This window comes from Scyliorhinus canicula, chromosome 14, assembly GCF_902713615.1.
Source record: "Scyliorhinus canicula chromosome 14, sScyCan1.1, whole genome shotgun sequence".
Taxonomy (NCBI): Eukaryota; Metazoa; Chordata; class Chondrichthyes; order Carcharhiniformes; family Scyliorhinidae; genus Scyliorhinus; species Scyliorhinus canicula.
Window position 1 is genome coordinate 66,478,598 of NC_052159.1, and position 18,888 is coordinate 66,497,485.

At 45.2% G+C, this 18,888-nt stretch overlaps 1 protein-coding gene across 1 annotated transcript in view; it reads left to right on the forward strand.

Moving 5' to 3' along the window:
- Nucleotides 1-18,888, forward strand: part of edar (ectodysplasin A receptor) — a 136,144-nt gene that overhangs the window by 87,549 nt on the left and 29,707 nt on the right. The window contains exons 4-5 of the mRNA XM_038819029.1: nt 2,339-2,520; nt 15,280-15,365. Of these exons, the coding sequence (XP_038674957.1) occupies nt 2,339-2,520; nt 15,280-15,365 (268 nt within the window). The remainder of the gene's footprint in view (nt 1-2,338; nt 2,521-15,279; nt 15,366-18,888) is intronic.

Genomic DNA, 18,888 nt, shown 5'->3' on the forward strand with positions numbered 1-18,888 from the left:
CCGTCAGGCCCGGGGGACTTGTCTATCCTCAAGTTTTTCAAAACGCGCAACACATCTTCCTTCCTGACAAGTATCTCCTCAAGCTTATCAGTCTGCTTCACGCTGTCGTCTCCAACAATATGGCCCCTCTCGTTTGTAATTACTGAAGAAAAATACTTGTTCAAGACCTCTCCTATCTCTTCAGACTCAATACACAATCTCCCGCTACTGTCCTTAATCGGACCTACCCTCGCTCTAGTCATTCTCATATTTCTCACAAATGTGTAAAAGGCCTTGGGGTTTTCCTTGATCCTACCCGCCAAAGATTTTTCATGCCCTCTCTTAGCTCTCCTAATCCCTTTCTTCAGTTCCCTCCTGGCTATCTTGTATCCCTCCAGCGCCCTGTCTGAACCTTGTTTCTTCAGCCTTACATAAGTCTCCTTCTTCCTCTTAACAAGACATTCAACCTCTCTTGTCAACCATGGTTCCCTCACTCGACCATCTCTTCCCTGCCTGACAGGGCCATACATATCAAAGACACGCAGTACCTGTTCTTTGAACAAGTTCCACATTTCACTTGTGTCCTTCCCTGACAGCCTATGTTCCCAACTTCTGCACTTCAATTCTTGTCTGACAGCATTGTATTTACCCTTCCCCCAATTATAAACCTTGCCCTGTTGCTCGCACCTATCCCTCTCCATTACTAAAGTGAAAGTCACAGAATTGTGGTCACTACCTCCAAAATGCTACCCCACTAACAAATCTATCACCTGCCCTGGTTCATTACCAAGTACTAAATCCAATATGGCCTCCCCTCTGGTCGGACAATCTACATACTGTGTTAGAAAAGCTTCCTGGACACACTGCACAAACACTACCCCATCCAAACTATTTGATCTAAAGAGTTTCCACTCAATGTTTGGGAAGTTGAAGTCGCCCATGACTACTACCCTGTGACTTCTGCACCTTTCCAAAATCTGTTTCCCAATCTGTTCCTCCACATCTCTGCTGCTATTGGGGGGCCTATAGAAAACTCCCAACAAGGTGACTGCTCCTTTCCTATTTCTAACTTCAACCCATATTACCTCAGTAGGCAGATCCCCCTCGAACTGCCTTTCTGCAGCTGTTATACTATCTCTAATTAACAATGCCACCCCCCACCTCTTTTACCATCCTCCCTAATCTTGTTGAAACATCTATAACCAGGGACCTCCAACAACCATTTCTGCCCCTCTTCTATCCAAGTTTCCGTGATGGCCACCACATCATAGTCCCAAGTACAGATCCATGCCTTAAGTTCACCCACCTTATTCCTGATGCTTCTTGCATTAAAGTATACACACTTCAACCCATCTCCTTGCCTGCAAGTACTCTCCTTTGTCATTGTTACCTTCCACACTTCATCACTACGTGCTTTGGCGTCCTGACTAATGTCTACCTTAGTTGCTGGACTACAGATCCGGTTCCCATTCCCCTGCCAAATTAGTTTAAACCCTCCCGAAGAGTACTAGAAAACCTCCCCCCCAGGATATTGGTGCCCCTCTGGTTCAGATGCAACCCGTCCTGCTTGTACAGGTCCCACCTTCCCCAGAATGCGCTCCAATTATCCCAATACCTGAAGCCCTCCCTCCTACACCATTTCTGCAGCCACGTGTTCAACTGCACTCTCTCCCTATTCCTAGCCTCGCTATCACGTGGCACCGGCAACAAACCAGAGATGACAACTCTGTCTGTCCTGGCCTTTAACTTCCAGCCTAACTCCCTAAACTTGTTTATTACCTCCACACCCTTTTTCCTACCTACAGCGTTGGTACCAATGTGCACCACGACTTGGAATTGCACCTTTTTTGTTCCTCAGTTTTGGCCAAAAAGATTGTGTCCTTGGCTCCTCTGGGATGTCCTCTTTCTCCAGCACATCGATATTTTCATTAATCATTAATGTTACCGTTCCCCCTTTTCTTTTCTTGTCTTTCCTGAACACCTTTTATTGAGGTATATTTAGCACTCAGTCCTGCCCTTCCTTGAGCCCCTGTGAAGGCCACAACATCATATTGCCACAATGCAATCAGCACCTGTAACTCATCAATTTTATTGAACACATCTGTTTTGAATCAGATTAAATACAAATTAAAGCACCAAATTAAATCATTAACAGCTTTGTGCTGTACATTTCCCTCAGCGCCTCATTGATGGAAGAAAAATCAAACTCTTCCTTTCTTGATGGTTAGTGCCACACATATGGAATAAGCATGGATCCATATTTTACTGATATAGTCCCTTGCATCACACTCCTACTGTGCAAGTTAATTTTTTAAACACAAATCATCAATGGCCTCTAATTCATATGTTTTTTTTTTAGAACTGTGGATATGGAATTAAAGATGAATCCTATGCCTGCCAGCCTTGTCAGGCTGGAAAATTCTCAAAGGGTGTATATCAGATCTGCAGAAGGCACAAAGATTGTGAGGGTTTCTTTCGAGCTACTGTCTTGACGCCAGGCACTGCAGAGATTGATGCAGAATGTGGACCTTGTATTCCAGGGTAAGTGTCGTTTATTAAAACTTGCTGTACTCTCTGGGAGGCTAGCAGTCCAAACCAGGAAAATATTGGCACTGTTTTCAACTTCTGAGTTTCATTAGTGAATAAGAAATTTCTGAAAGCCACACTTGGTGGTTTAGGAGTGGGTGGTTAAGTCATTTGCTTTGTATTTATGTCAAAGATCTTGGCTGATTTATTGATCACAAGGTGTTAATACTTTCTCAGTGTATACAGTCTATAATTCATTAATCTATTTTTCACGTAAGCATGAAATGGTATTTGGGGCAATGGAAGAAATTGATCCTCTTTCAGTTTCTTGACGTAAGATGTAAAGTAAACTACTGCATAATTATGGTGACCACACAGGGGAATACAGAGGGATGTATGGTAGATGCTGGAAACATGCTGGAGAAATTTAGTTTCAGCTGTGAGTCTTTCTTCATATGAACTTTGGAAAAGGACAGAGAACCCTTGGAATATTTGATCAGATACGTCAAGGATTTGCCTTTTCCTCCTGTTCTCAGATTCACCTTAATTTTCAAGCTTTCCCAAGATGAGCATTTCCTTTGTTTAGTTGTTCACAGGTGAGGCCAATATTTAAAACCCATCCCAACTTTCCCTTGAGAAGGTGTAAATGAGCAGTCTTCTTGAAAATAACTAAAGTGCTTGTGAGGCCATTTCAGAGGATAGTTGAGAGTCAACCACAATGCTGTGGGTGTAGTATCACATATAGGTCAGGCCAGGTAAGAAAGGAAAATTTCCACTTCAGTCAACCAGATGGGGTGTGCTTCAGCTTAGGAATATAAGTAGATCTAAAATAAATGCTTATTTGAACAGTGAGAAACAGCTTGTACATATCCCTCTAACTATACCTGACATAATGGGCTGGATTCTCCGTTTCAGGGACTATGTCCCCAGGCTGCCGTGAAAACTGTGGTCTTTTAGACCAGAAAAACTGGCGTCAAAAGCCACAGATTCACAGCCTTGCAGGGGGATAGCAGGCAGCTGTCGTGGAGTTTGCAGCTCCAGCTGCCGATAGGGCCCCCAAACCTCCGGGTCAGAGGCCGTGTATGCACAGGGCGGCGGCCTCACCATGCTCCATGGCGGACTCAGATCGCGGACCTGGACTGCAGAAATAGTGCTCCCGATCAGCCGTGCGCCCGACCTGGACCGCCCGCACAATAAAAGTCCAGTCCCAAATAAGCCCCCCCCCCACCGTCCGATCGGCCTGCCCCCGACTGTGGCACCTGCGGACTGAGTCCGCAGCCGCCTCGCGAGTATCACGACCAGCAGGCCCAGATTACATCCATGCCGTTGGGAATTCGGCAGGTCGAAGGCGGAGAATAGCAGGGAGGGCTTCTGGCAATGGCCTCAGGTGGTGGATTCTCCGCACGGGAGTACGCTGCTTTTCGGGGGACGGAGAATTGCCGAACTGCTGCCGGTCCCGATTTCATGCGGGAAACTCGATTCTCCGCCCCATCACCAAACGCGATTTCAGCGCAGAGTGCGGAAAATCCAGCCCAATATTTCTTGTTGGAGGTATTTTAATGCCAATGGTATCGTAATAAATGGATCACCACTGATGGCTAAGGAATGCTATTTGGAAAATCTAAACCCCAGAGATCTTTCTCAGAGATGGCGCAAGAGCTAACAGGAATGAAATTTGCTGTGAGCGATAGCAAATCAGCAGACAATTTTACATTCCGTCCAATTTTCTTTCCAAATCAGGCTGACAATGTGACATCACCATCTTGTCTTCTACTCAATCCCCAATTAATTTTAAGATCGGTTATTAATAGTTTTGTGTTTTAGCTATTCCAAAAGTGTGTAAATATATGCAATTCGGCTTGATATAGTTCAGAATTAGATTTTCAAAACTTTTTTCAGATATAACATTCTAAGGCAGTCAGTTAAGAGAAAATTATTTGTCTGAGTCAGAGGTACTGAGTGAAGGTTTAAAGATTGTATCTGGGACCCAATTCTAACCCCATACCCAGCAACCCCAATTTCCACCAGTACAGGTTAAATGTGCGGGTTAGTATGAGGCACCACAGCAGATCTGAAAAATCCAGGCCCATATGTTCTAGACTCCCCATCAAGAGGAAATATCCTCCCAACGTCTACCTGGTCAAGCCCCTGAAGAATTATATCATTCTTCTAGACTCTAGAGCATTCTATATTCCCTTTCAAAAAAGTTGCCCCACTTAGATTTTAGAAAACTTCAACCCAAAACAGCCAGTGAAAGTCCCATTGAAGGAAACCTCTCACATGATTATTTTCCTTCCCAAATCCCACGGCCGGAAGTGCAGGGCCCCGCTTCAGCAGCTGGAGCTGTGAGGAGCACTCCGGGGCCCTGCTGGTCCCCTGCAAAATGGAGAATCACTTTCTCCAGGAAAGTCCAGAGTGATTCGCGCCCCTTTCCTCGCGGGCATGGGGACATAGCCCCATTATCATAGAATTCTGCCCTTTGTGTCCTCCTCATTGCTTCCTTTCCCACTTAATTTTGTATTGTCAGTAAACCTGGTACACTACACTTTGACCCCTCATCTAAGTAAATGATTGATGTGAATTGTAAATCTTTGAAAAACTGCTTGAAAGGATGGCAGAAATAGATTTAATAATAACATGCAAAAGAGAATTTGATGAACCCTAAAGGGAATAAAAATGTAACAAGGTTGTGGAGGATGAATAAGACAGCTGTGAGATTAATTGCACAGATTTATCAAAACAAGTCAAATAGTCTCCTTCTGTGCAGTATCATTGTATGATTGTATGAACATATTGCCTGAATAATAGTCAACTACAAATCACTCCTATTATCTACAAGCAATTATTTGTATATATTTAATATACAATGCACATTTTAGAATATCTATAACTACTTATATACCTGGAAGTATTAATCACATTCCCAAGCTAAGACCCCACATTTTTATTATACTAAATCTTTCTATAAATTATAAATTGAAGGCAAGTATAACATTTATTATAAATTTAATTAGAATATCTAATGTTCATTTGACATGTTGTTGTAGTTCACATTTATAGCTTTCAAAAATAAAGTATATATTTTCGTTCAAACTGTTCTAGCTTTAATATCTCCTGCTGTCTGTTTCTCAGGATTTAGCCTAATTAAACTTTTCCTGCCATCTTTTTCAGCTCTGCTTGATCAGAACTTCTTCAGTTAACATTTTCTCTGCTTTACACTTAATTCCAGTCCCGTTGTCCTGTGATATGATTCTGCTTGTATTGTATTTATATCTATCCCCCTCGCTGCAATATGTGGGGAGATTTTAAATTAGAATCATAGAATTTACAGTGCAGAAGGAGGCCAATCGGCCCATCGAGTCTGCACCGGCCCTTGGAAAGAGCATCCTACTTAAGCCCACGCATCCACCCTATCCCCGTAACCAAGTAACACCACCTAACGTTTTTGGACACTGAGGGCAATTTATCATGGCCAATCCACCTAACCTGTGGACTGGGAGGAAACCGGAGCACCGGGAGGAAACCCACGCAGACACGGGGAGAACGGGCAGACTCCACATAGACCATGACCCAAGCCGGGAATCGAACCTGGGACCCTGGAGCTGTGAAGCAACTGTGCTAACCCTGTGCTGCCCCAGTTCCACTGTGCTGCCCCTGTGCTAGCGTGCTGCCCCTGTGCTACCATGCTGTCCCTGTGCTACCTTGCTGCCCCACAAATTAGGGTCAACTTCAGGTGGTGATAAAAGGAGCATATTTGTCATCTGCCCAAAGTCATCAAATCCTTACTGAGAAGGTCAAGCTTCATTCGTTGAGAACCAGCACGCAAGAAAGTGCTGTTCTAACACACGCATGCAGCTCTCTTCGGAGAAAGCAGGAATTTTGGCAGCTACTTGTGCAACTGAGCGAGAAGTACTGAAGGGATGTGATCACAATCCAGTGTGTAGTGCAAGGGGTCACAGTCTCAGGATATGGGTGAGATCATATAGGACTGAGATGAAGAGAAACTGCTTCATTCAGAGGGTGGTGCACCTGTGAAATTCTCTATCATAGAAGGCTTTGGAGGCCAAATCACTAAATATATTTAAGAAGGAAACAGATAGATTTCTAGATTCTAAAGGTGTCAAAGGGCTATGGAGAGCATGCTGGAGTATGGAATTGAGATAGAGGATCAATCATCATCATGCTGAATGGGAGAGCAGGCTCGAAGGGTTGAATGGCCCACTCCTGCTCCTAGTTTTTATGTCACCTGTGGGGTGGATTTTTTGTGGAGTCAGAGGAGAAAATATTGGACCGCTTTTTTGACTGGCTTGCATTTCCATTAATCAAGTTGCTCAGTGCCTGGTACTAACAGATGGAACATCACTAGACTTGCTCCCTCCATTCATACTTCAAAACTGAACCATGATCCGACATACGCCATTAGCATTTTACAAGTAAGCGTCATCTGAACAGTGGGGTGCATTGCCTTCCCATCAACAAATATTCATGTGGATGAATAAGAGCATGCATGCTTACATTACAATTTTTGGATAATTATTGCGTCATTCCTGACAGGTTGATGGATTCAGATCGAGGTCATGCTCTTTTTCCTCATATCCTCTCATGTGATCTGTGATGATAAGAATGAATTTTCCAGCAAGTCTTTGCCATATGGGACACATTTTTACCACCTAGCTACCTGGTATCATGAAGGCACAAGTTAATAAGCAGCCTACGAGAGCCCATCCAATTAGGAGATGGAGGTACTCCCTAAAGGTTTCTAAAGCTGTTAAAATAAGTACGGTCATCATTATGGAGGGGGAAATTGAAGGGAGGCTTCAACAGTCCCTCTATCTTCTGCCGGGAAGCTGCCTCCAGAGAGCAGACAGGTCCTGCACATGATAAGGTCCACTCCCAAGGCGGAAAGATCCCACATCTATTGGAAATTGGTCCCAAATTGGGTCCCATCATGCTGAATGGGAGAGCAGGCTCGAAGGGTTGAATGGCCCACTCCTGCTCCTAGTTTTTATGTCACCTGTGGGGTGGATTTTTTGTGGAGTCAGAGGAGAAAATATTGGACCGCTTTTTTGACTGGCTTGCATTTCCATTAATCAAGTTGCTCAGTGCCTGGTACTAACAGATGGAACATCACTAGACTTGCTCCCTCCATTCATACTTCAAAACTGAACCATGATACCCATAGAATTTCTTCCATTGCATCTTCCTGGTCCCTCTGGCATAATTTCTCCTTCTTTTAATTTTTCCACTCACTTTGCCCTTCAAGATCTTTTTCCTTTTGATAGCTTGGTCTGTTCATTTTAATTCTGCTGTATCCATCCCTCTCGCAATCTCTTCTGCCTCGTTCTGTACCACTGCTGTTTAATTGCATTTTTTTTTGATAACTTTTTAGCAGCACGGTAGCATGGTGGTTAGCATAAATGCTTCACAGCTCCAGGGTCCCAGGTTCAATTCCCGGCTGGGTCACTGTCTGTGCGGAGTCTGCACGTCCTCCCCGTGTGTGCGTGGGTTTCCTCCGGGTGCTCCGGTTTCCTCCCACAGTCCAAAGATGTGCGGGTTAGGTGGATTGGCCAGGCTAAATTGCCCTTAGTGTCCGGAAAAAAAAAAAAAATTAAGGTTAATGGGGGTTGTAGAGTTACTGGTGGATTCGTGGGCTTGAGTAGGGTGATCATTGCTCGGCACAACATCGAGGGCCGAAGGGCCTGTTCTGTGCTGTACTGTTCTAAACTCTGCCTGGAACTTTCACCATTTAGCTTTCTTCTTTCACACTTCCAGGAGTTACTGTTCATACAGTGGATCTAGCCTTTTCATATCTTAGCATTTTACCCAACATTCTCTTGAATTAGCTTGAAAATTCAATGCTTGTAAAGGTTCTGCTGTTCCATGAATAAAAATATGAGTACTTGAGTTGACTTTGTTTCTACACCGCATGGCATGATTTGGGGAACATACTGCAACAAGCCCAATTTCCAGTAAATGCTCAGTCTTCTTATGTCTTGGCTCTTTCATGAAAGTGATTTTGCCAATAATCACACGTTGGACTGCTAATAAAGTGCTGTGTGAAGCAAAAATCTAACACCATCAGCTTTGGCCATCCACACATTTGTGGTCTGGCATCAGCTCTCGTACCACTAACCACAAAAGGCTCCTAACATTTCTCATTTTAGTTATTTTCTGATCCTGATACATTGGAGAGTTGGGAATCAAAAACTTCAGCTGAAAACTTCGGCTGAATTCTCCGGCGTCGGTATTCTCCGCTTTGCCGGCAGTTCGGGGTTTCATGACAGCGTGGAGCTGCCCCACGATGGGAAACCCCATTGACCAGCCGGCAAAACGGAGAATCTCGACAGCGTGCCGCACCAAATTTCTGGGAGGGAGAAACCCTTTGAATCAACTGACGTTCAATCTGATATTGTCATTGAGCAGATTTTGGTCAAGGGTATTAGATATAGCACTGATAAAATAGTTCATCTCAAACAGGAAAAGTAGCCAGACAATATAAATAAACATTGTCTCCAGTAAAGATTGCAATAGTTTCCTGGAAATCTATTCTCAGTTTACAATAATTTTGCAATTATTGAGAAAAGATACTCAAAGGACTGATATCATTTATTGGAATTCGTTGTAACCTAAACGAGGCCCATGGGGCCGGGCCGATTAGGCTCACCTTGAGTCTCGTGGAGAACAAGCTTCTGCGCTGAGAGGGCAAGAAAACCAGGATATAAAAACTGCGGCCTGGGTGTGGACTGGGCCTGGGTAGTCCCGCCTAGGACATAAGAGTCTTTGTTTCATTATTAATAAATCCTTTGTTCCTTACAGTTCCTGTGTGGCCGCTCCTTGAGCTCAATACTAGCAGCGAGGGTTAAGTGGAGCTGCAGATGGTGCCATTTTTTGCTGTGCTGGCCGCCTCTCCAAAGGCCTTTGGAGGTCGTTTTGCCTACCGTAGTGATGCCACATTTTGGAAAGCTAGAGGCGTTTGATGAAAGTGTCAGAGACTGGCCACAATATGTTGAGCGCATGTGTTGATTTTTGGGGGGGCTAATGTCATTATCAGCGATGAACACCAGGCTATGATTCTCTTCACGGCTTGTAGTGTGCCCACCATCACTGTGGTAAAAAACTTAACATACCCTGCCACCCCGGACTCTAAAATTACTCGCGGACTTGGGAGCGTTTATGCCTGATCACTTCAACCCCAAACCCTCAGTCATCGTCCAGCCCTACCTTTCCATACAGCTGAACAGACCCTGGGGAACCCATAACGGACATTTTGGCGCATCTCGGGAAACTCACGGAATTTTGCGAATATGGCGCTGCCCTCTCTGAAATGTTGCGAGACAGATTGATCTGCGGCATCCATAATGCAGCAAACCAGTGGAAATTGCTTGATCAACCTCAGCTGGACATCAAGAGGGCCATGGAAATTGCCCTGTCGCAAGAAAGCGCAGAGCTTGGTGCACAGGAATTACAGGAGATGAAAGTCCTATGCTTAGGCCACAACCCTCCCCGGACAGTGGCACCCCCTTAATCGGGTAATCCCGGTTGTTCGCCCTGGGCAGAAACTGGCCGTGGATCGGCCCAGTGGCCTAAGACCCTGAAGACCGGATAGGTCCCCTTCCCTGATCTGGATAACGATAACCCCAGTATTGTGGGATGTATGGCCAGCGTGGTCGCAGAGAGCAGTTTCGGTCCACCTGACGCCCTGGTAGGCTTGGCCGCCCGAACTTCTGGTTCCGCACCTTTCTTGTGGGAGAGTCTGCAACTGCATTTCTGCAACCAAAGTCACCCCCATTAAGGTCATGGTTCATGTCAATAGTCACCCATTGCCGATGGAGTTGAACTCTAGTGCTTCCTTCTCGGTTGTCGGTGGGCACACTTTTGAGAAACTCCGGACAGGAGTGAAGCTCCTGTCAATGAGGGACACCGAGGTCCAGTTAACCACCTACACTGGGGAGCCGGTGGCCATTGCTGGGACCACCATGGCCCCAGTGGTCTACTTGCCTAACCCTGGCCGTGGTGAGAGGCGACTGCCCCAGTTTGATTGGCCATGACTGGTTACAACGCCTCTGAATAGACTGGCAGCAGGTGTTCCAGATGGGCTTGGATGATCTCAACATGGCATTGGCAAAGTACACCATAGTTTTCAGGACCGGACAAGGGGCAATCCGCCGGGCCTTGGCAAAGATCCTTGTGGACCCTGCGGCACATCTGAGATATTTTCATGTTCGCCCTGTCCCTTACACATTGCTGCCTAATGTGGAAACGGAGCTCGATCAACTGGAAGGCTTGGAGATCATCTGACCGGTGAAATTTGCAGATTGCGCAGCATCAGTTATCCCCGTAATGAAGCCCAATGTCCGCCTCAGTGGCAACTATAAAATTGTGGTAAATAGGACATCCAAGCTGGACCGAAATCCCACGCCATAGATCGAGGACCTGCACGTCAAGTTGGTCGGTGGTCACTCTTTCATCAAACCCAACATGAGCCATGCGTACCTTCAGTTGATGTTAGTCCCGGAGTCTCATAAATATATCATGGTGAACATGATATGGAAACATTCATGTTTTTATGAATGGAAACGGCAAGTGGCTGAACGACGCTAGTAAAGCCAGCTGGAAAGCTGTTCGAATCGCGAACAGCTTTCACAGCAGAATCCACTCTTCCCATCTTCCCATCAGAATACTACTCTTCAGATTTTGACCACAGCATTCTGATGGGAAGATGTTCAGCCACTTGACGTTTCCATTCATGTTTTTATGAATGGAAACGGCAAGTGGCTGAACGACGCTAGTAAAGCCAGCTGGAAAGCTGTTCGAATCGCGAACAGCTTTCACAGCAGAATCCACTCTTCCCATCTTCCCATCAGAATACTACTCTTCAGATTTTGACCACAGCATTCTGATGGGAAGATGTTCAGCCACTTGACGTTTCCATTCATGTTTTTATGAATGGAAACGGCAAGTGGCTGAACGACGCTAGTATAGCAGCTGGATGCTATGTGACTTATCTTGGCCAGCATTTCACACCCGCGATTTTTGTACCTCGCGTATCATGCGACCCCCGAAATTTAGGCTTCAAATTAGGTGCTCAAAAGTCGCATGTTACGCGAGTATATACGGTATAGTGTTGGCATGGGGGGACCAGGACAGGCTGTTGGTGACCTGGACACCTAAAAACCTGAAGCTCCCGACCTTTTCTACTCGCTCTCATTGATGTAGACAGGGGCATGTTCTCCACTACGCTTCCTGAAGTCGATGACAATCTCCTTCGTTTTGGTGACATTGAGGGAGAGATTATTGTCGTCGCACCAGTTCACCAGATTCTCTATCTCATTCCTGTACTCTGTCTCGTCATTGTTTGAAATCCGACACACTACTGTGGTGTCATCAGCAAATTTGAAAATTGAGTTGGAGGGGAATTTGGCCACACAGTCATAGGTGTACAAGGAGTAGGGGGCTGAGGACACAGCCTTGTGGGGCACCGGTGTTGAGGATGATCATGGAGGAGGTGTTGTTGCCTATTCTTACTGATTGTGGCCTGTGGGTTAGAAAGTTCAGGGTCCAGTCGCAGAGGGAGGAGCCAAGGCCAAGGAGTTTGGAGACGTGTTTTGTCAGAATGATGGTGTTGAAGGCTGAGCTGTAATTGATAAATAGGAGTCTGACATAGGTGTCTTTGTTATCTAGGTTTTCCAGGGTAGAGTGCAGGGCCATGGAGATGGCGTCTGCTGTGGACCTGTTGCAGCTGTAGGCGAACTGTAGTGATCAAGGCCATGACTAACCTTTCGAAGAACACCATGATGATGGATGTCAGAGCCACTGGCACGCTGCTTGGCCTTTTTTTGGTACAGGGATGATGGTCGTCTTCTTGAAGCACATAGGGACCTCAGATTGTTGTAAAGAGAGGTTGAAGATGTCTGCGAAAACCCCTGCCATCTGATCCGCGCAAAACCTGAGTGCCCGTCCGGGTACCCCATCCGGGTCAATGGCTTTCCGAGGGTTGACCTTTGAGAAGGCTGCTCTGACGTCTGCAATGGTGATCTCAGATACAATTTCGTCCGAGGTTTCTGCGGCGGAGGGCTTGCTCTCAAAGCGTGCATAGAATGCATTGAGCTCATCAGGGAGGGGTGCATTCGAACCAGTGATTTTACATGCCTTCATCTTGTAGTCCGTTATGTCTTGCAGACCTTGCCATAGTCGGCGGGGGTCCGTGTGGTTAGCCCGGGGACTCGAGCTTGGTCCGGTACTGTCTTTTGGCATCTTTGATGGATCTCCTAAGATCATATCTGGCTTTCTTGTATAGGTTAGGGTCGCCTGACTTGAACGCCTCAGACCTAGACTTCAGCAAGCAGTGGATATCCCTGTTGATCCCTAGATTAACAGAGTTAATCTAACTCTGTTTATATCAGTTCAGACTGGTAACTTGCTTTGCAATGAGCTCAGCAACAAAGAACAACAAAGCACAATACAGCACAGGAACAGGCCCTTAGGCCCTCCAAGCCTGCACTGATCATGTGTCCTATCTAGACCAACGGCTGTATCCTTCTGTACCCCGTCAGGAAATTTGGCATGTCAGCTACGACTCTCACCAACGTTTTACAGATGGACTATAGAAAGCATTTTTTCTGGTTGTATCACAGCTTGGTATGGAAAAGGTTGTGAATGTAGCCCAATTCATCATGCAAATTCAGTTAGTGATTACTGATCAAGAGTAGGAAGATGCATTGATCTGCCCATTCCTAATCCAACAATAACTTGTATTAGAGCACTTTACACATTGGATAAATGAAGATGTGTACCAATGCAGCATCAACAACTTGCATTTATATGGCACCTTTAATCTAGTAAAGTGTTCCAAAGTGCTCAACACGAGCATAATCAGACAAAGTCTGATAGCCAGCCAAACATTAAGACTGCTAATCTTAAGATTGCTTCAAGATAGGGCAGCACGGTGGCCTAGTGGTTAGCACAACCGCCTCACGGCGCTGAGGTCCCAGGTTCGATCCCGGCTCTGGGTCACTGTCCGTATGGAGTTTGCACGTTCTCCCCGTGTCTGCGTGGGTTTCGCCCCCACAACCCAAAAATGTGCAGAGTAGGTGGATTGGCCACGCTAAATTGCCCCTTAATTGGAAAAAATAATTGGCTAATCTAAATTTATTAAAAAAAGATTGCTTCAAGAAGTAAGTTGGTAAGTGGAATCTTAAAGGAGGGGAGAGAGGTGGAGAGGCAGAGGGGTTTAAGGAGGGAAATCCAGATCTTAGAACCTAGACAGCTGAATGCACAGGTATCAATTGTGGAGCAAAGGGAATCAGGAATGGTCAAGAAGATGAGACAGGACAACAAACTGTAATCACAGATACTGAAAGTATCACTTACGACCTGGACAGAATGGCTACTGTATTGTGATTCCACAGAAACCTTCTAACACAGCAAGTGGTTAGGATCTGGAATGTACTGTCTGAGAATGTGGTTGAGGCTGATTCAATTGTGGTTTTCAAAAGAGAATTGGATAGTTATCTGGAGGAAAGATTTGTAGGACTACAGGGAAAAGATGGGGAGGCGGGATTCTCTGTTGCGAGCCCGCCTTGTTACCACTGCCAGCAAGGGCGGGGAATTTGGTGCTTTGCCAAATCTCCATTCACTCCCACCACCGAGAAGGAACAGAGAATCAAAGTCGGGGAGTGGCAAAAGGTGAATTGCTCTTGCAACCATTGCGTAGAAATACGATGGGCTAAATGGCCTCCATTTGTGCGATAGCCATTCCATGATTCTTTGAGAAGCCGGTTTGCAGAGCCTCAAGCAGAGAATAACAAGGGAGTTGTGTTTTGTTGAAAAGGATTTAGACAGGGTGATCATTGAAAAAGCTCAAGTAATTTAAGATTTTTCTCAGGAATATTTTGAAGGAGCAAACAATCAATATAATAGAATAGAGACAAATTGAGGATGTTCGTGAACAATGGATTGAGGAGGTGCTAACTTGTGGTTTGAGCAGCGAGGGAGAAGGTAGTGGTTTGCACAGAGAAGATCATTTAGAAGAAATTGTGCAGGCACCAGCAGCCACAACATGGGCTGAGTGCGCATGTGAAACTGTTTTTGACACTTGGCTGGTTGGCATGAGGAGCTAGCGTTTCAGTTTTGATTTGCACGATCAAAATTAGTTAACAGTACCGTAATTTTGGGCCAGGCAACATGAGGTGTTTCACAATGAAATGATAAGTTGAGTCTAATAAACTTAGGGCATTATATTATTATATTCACTCCAGTATTATCAGATGATAGCAATATTCTGAGTAGAATAAAGTAGAGATTTATTTCCCTCATTGTCTTTAGTCCCTCTCTCGGCTGTCAATATGATCAGATGCAATATAATGGGGTTCTATCTCCGCAGTTGACATCCATCAACTACTAATGAAATGAATGTGAAGTGTGGGTTCAGAATTAGCTGGACATTCACTCAGCATATTGTTACCTCAAATGTTCATGTCTGAAAATCCTGTTTACTTTCATATAGGGGCAGCTCAATAAAGTGACTGTGATTCTCTGGACATCCTGTAGAGATGTTGTGCAATATTTACTTGAAAAAAGCTGTCAGAATTTGTACCCTGCAATTGTGTTTGTATCCTGCAATTGTGTTTATTTGGGATTGGTGTGAGCTGAAAGTATTTACTTATCAATTGCTGTTCAGTACTTTTGACATAATCTTTAATTGTCCACTGTTACCATGAGGTGGTATTTTGTGCCGCGATTTTGTTAACTTATATATGTGATCTTTATTTACAGTTACTATATCCTAGATAATAGATCAAGAAACACCTATACAAAGGTTTGCCATTCCTGTGCATTGGCATCTCCTAACACAAAAGAATGTGAGTTATCTCTCAAGCATATATACATATAAATTATTATTACAACTTTCTTTCCTCTTGCCGTATGCCTTCTTGACTATCTTCTCCACCTGTGTTGCCCCTTTCAGTGACCTATGGACATGTACACCTAGATCTCTCTGACTGTCAATACTCTTGAGGGTTCTACCATTCACTGTATATTCCCGACCTGCATTAGACCTTCCAAAATGCATTACCTCACATTCGTCCGGATTAAACTCCAGCTGCCATCTCTCTGCCCAAGTCTCCAAACGATCTAAATCCTGCTTTATCCTCTAACAGTCCTCATCGCTATCCGCAATTCCACCAACCTTTGTGTCGTCTGCAAACTTACTAATCAGCCCAGTTACATTTTCCTCCAAATCATTTATATATACTACGAACAGCAAAGGTCCCAGCACTGATCCCTGCGGAACACCATTAGTCACAGCCTTCCAATCAGAAAAGCACCCTTCCATTGCTACTCTCTGCCTTTTATGACCTAGCCAGTTCTGTATCCATCTTGCCAGCTCACCCCCGATCCCATGTGACTTTGTACCAGTCTGCCATGAGGGACCTTGTGAAAAATGAAACATGAAAATCGCTGATTGTCACAAGTAGGCTTCAAATGAGGTTACTGTGAAAAGCCCCTAGTCACCACATTCTGGCGCCTGTTCGGGGAGGCTGGTACGGCAATTGAACCATGCCGCTGGCCTGCCTTGGTCTGCTTTAAAAGCCAGCTCTTTAGCCCTGTGCTAAACCAGCCCCAGTGTCAAAGGCCTTATTGAAGTCCATATAGACAACATCCACTGCCCTACCTGCATCAATCATCATTGCGACCTCTTCGAAAAACTCTATCAAGTTAGTGTGACACGACCTCCCCTTCACAAAACCATGCTGCCTCTCGCTAATACATAGAACATAGAACATAGAACATAGAACGATACAGCGCAGTACAGGCCCTTCGGCCCTCGATGTTGCACCGACATGGAAAAAAAATCTAAAGGCCATCTAACCTACACTATGCCCTTATCATCCATATGCTTATCCAATAAATTTTTAAATGCCCTCAATGTTGGCGAGTTCACTACTGTTGCAGGTAGGGCATTCCACGGCCTCACCACTCTTTGCGTAAAAAACCCACCTCTGACCTCTGTCCTATATCTATTACCCCTCAATTTAAGGCTATGTCCCCTCGTGCTAGCCACCTCCATCCGCGGGAGAAGGCTCTCGCTGTCCACCCTATCTAACCCTCTGATCATTTTGTATGCCTCTATTAAGTCACCTCTTAACCTTCTTCTCTCTAACGAAAACAACCTCAAGTCCATCAGCCTTTCCTCATAAGATTTTCCCTCCATACCAGGCAACATCCTGGTAAATCTCCTCTGCACCCGTTCCAAAGCTTCCACGTCCTTCCTATAATGAGGCGACCAGAACTGTACGCAATACTCCAAATGCGGCCGTACTAGAGTTTTGTACAACTGCAACATGACCTCATGGCTCCGGAACTCAATCCCTCTACCAATAAAGGCCAACACACCATAGGCCTTCTTCACAACCCTATCAACCTGGGTGGCAACTTTCAGGGATCTATGTACATGGACACCGAGATCCCTCTGCTCATCCACACTGCCAAGAATTTTACCATTAGCCAAATATTCCACATTTCTGTTATTCTTTCCAAAGTGAATCACCTCACACTTCTCCACATTAAACTCCATTTGCCACCTCTCAGCCCAGCTCTGCAGCTTATCTATGTCCCTCTGTAACCTGCAACATCCTTCCGCACTGTCTACAACTCCACCGACATTAGTGTCGTCTGCAAATTTACTCACCCATCCTTCTGCGCCCTCCTCTAGGTCATTTATAAAAATGACAAACAGCAACGGCCCCAGAACAGATCCTTGTGGTACGCCACTCGTAACTGAACTCCATTCTGAACATTTCCCATCAACTACCACTCTCTGTCTTCTTTCAACTAGCCAATTTCTGATCCACATCTCTAAATCACCCTCAATCCCCAGCCTTCGTATTTTCTGCAATAGCCGACCGTGGGGAACCTTATCAAACGCTTTACTGAAATCCATATACACCACATCAACTGCTCTACCCTCGTCTACCTGTTCAGTCACCTTCTCAAAGAACTCGATAAGGTTTGTGAGGCATGACCTACCCTTCACAAAACCATGCTGACTGTCCCTAATCATATTATTCCTATCTAGATGATTATAAATCATATCTTTTATAATCCTCTCCAAGACTTTACCCACCACAGACGTTAGGCTCACCGGCCTATAGTTACCGGGGTTATCTCTACTCCCCTTCTTGAACAAAGGGACCACATTTGCTATCCTCCAGTCCTCTGGCACTATTCCTGTAGCCAATGATGACCTAAAAATCAAAGCCAAAGGCTCAGCAATCTCTTCCCTGGCTTCCCAGAGAATCCTAGGATAAATCCCATCCGGCTCCGGGGACTTATCTATTTTCACCTTGTCCAGAATTGCCAACACTTCTTCCATACGCACCTCAATGCCATCTATTCTAATAGCCTGGGTCTCAGCATTCTCCTCCACAATATTATCTTTTTCTTGAGTGAATACTGACGAAAAGTATTCATTTAGTATCTCGCTTATCTCCTCAGCCTCCACACACAACTTCCCACCACTGTCCTTGACTGGCCCTACTCTTACCCTAGTCATTCTTTTATTCCTGACATACCTATAGAAAGCTTTTGGGTTTTCCTTGATCCTACCTGCCAAAGACTTCTCATGTCCCCTCCTTGCTCGTCTCAGCTCTCTCTTTAGATCCTTCCTCGCTTCCTTGTAACTATCAAGCGCCCCAACTGAAACTTCACGCCTCATCTTCACATAGGCCTCCTTCTTCCTCTTAACAAGAGATTCAACTTCTTTGGTAAACCACGGTTCCCTCGCTCGACCCCTTCCTCCCTGCCTGACTGGTACGTACTTATCAAGAACATGCAATAGCTGTTCCTTGAACAAGCTCCACATATCCAGTGTGCCCAACCCTTGCAGCCTACTTCTCCAACCAACACATCCTAAGTCATGTCTAATGGCATCATAATTGCCCTTCCCCCAGCTATAACTCTTGCCCTGCGGGGTATACTTATCCCTTTCCATCACTAACGTAAAGGTCACCGAATTGTGGTCACTGTTTCCAAAGTGCTCACCTACCTCCAGATCTAACACCTGGCCTGGTTCATTACCCAAAACCAAATCCAATGTGGCCTCGCCTCTTGTTGGCCTGTCAACATATTGTGTCAGGAAACCCTCCTGCACACATTGTACAAAGAATGACCCATCTAATGTACTCGAACTATATCTTTTCCAGTCAATATTTGGAAAGTTAAAGTCTCCCATAACAACTACCCTGTTACTTTCGCTCTTTTCCAGAATCATCTTCGTCATCCTTTCCTCTACATCCCTAGAACTATTAGGTGGCCTATAGAAAACTCCCAACAGGGTGACCTCTCCTTTCCTGTTTCTAACCTCAGCCCATACTACCTCGG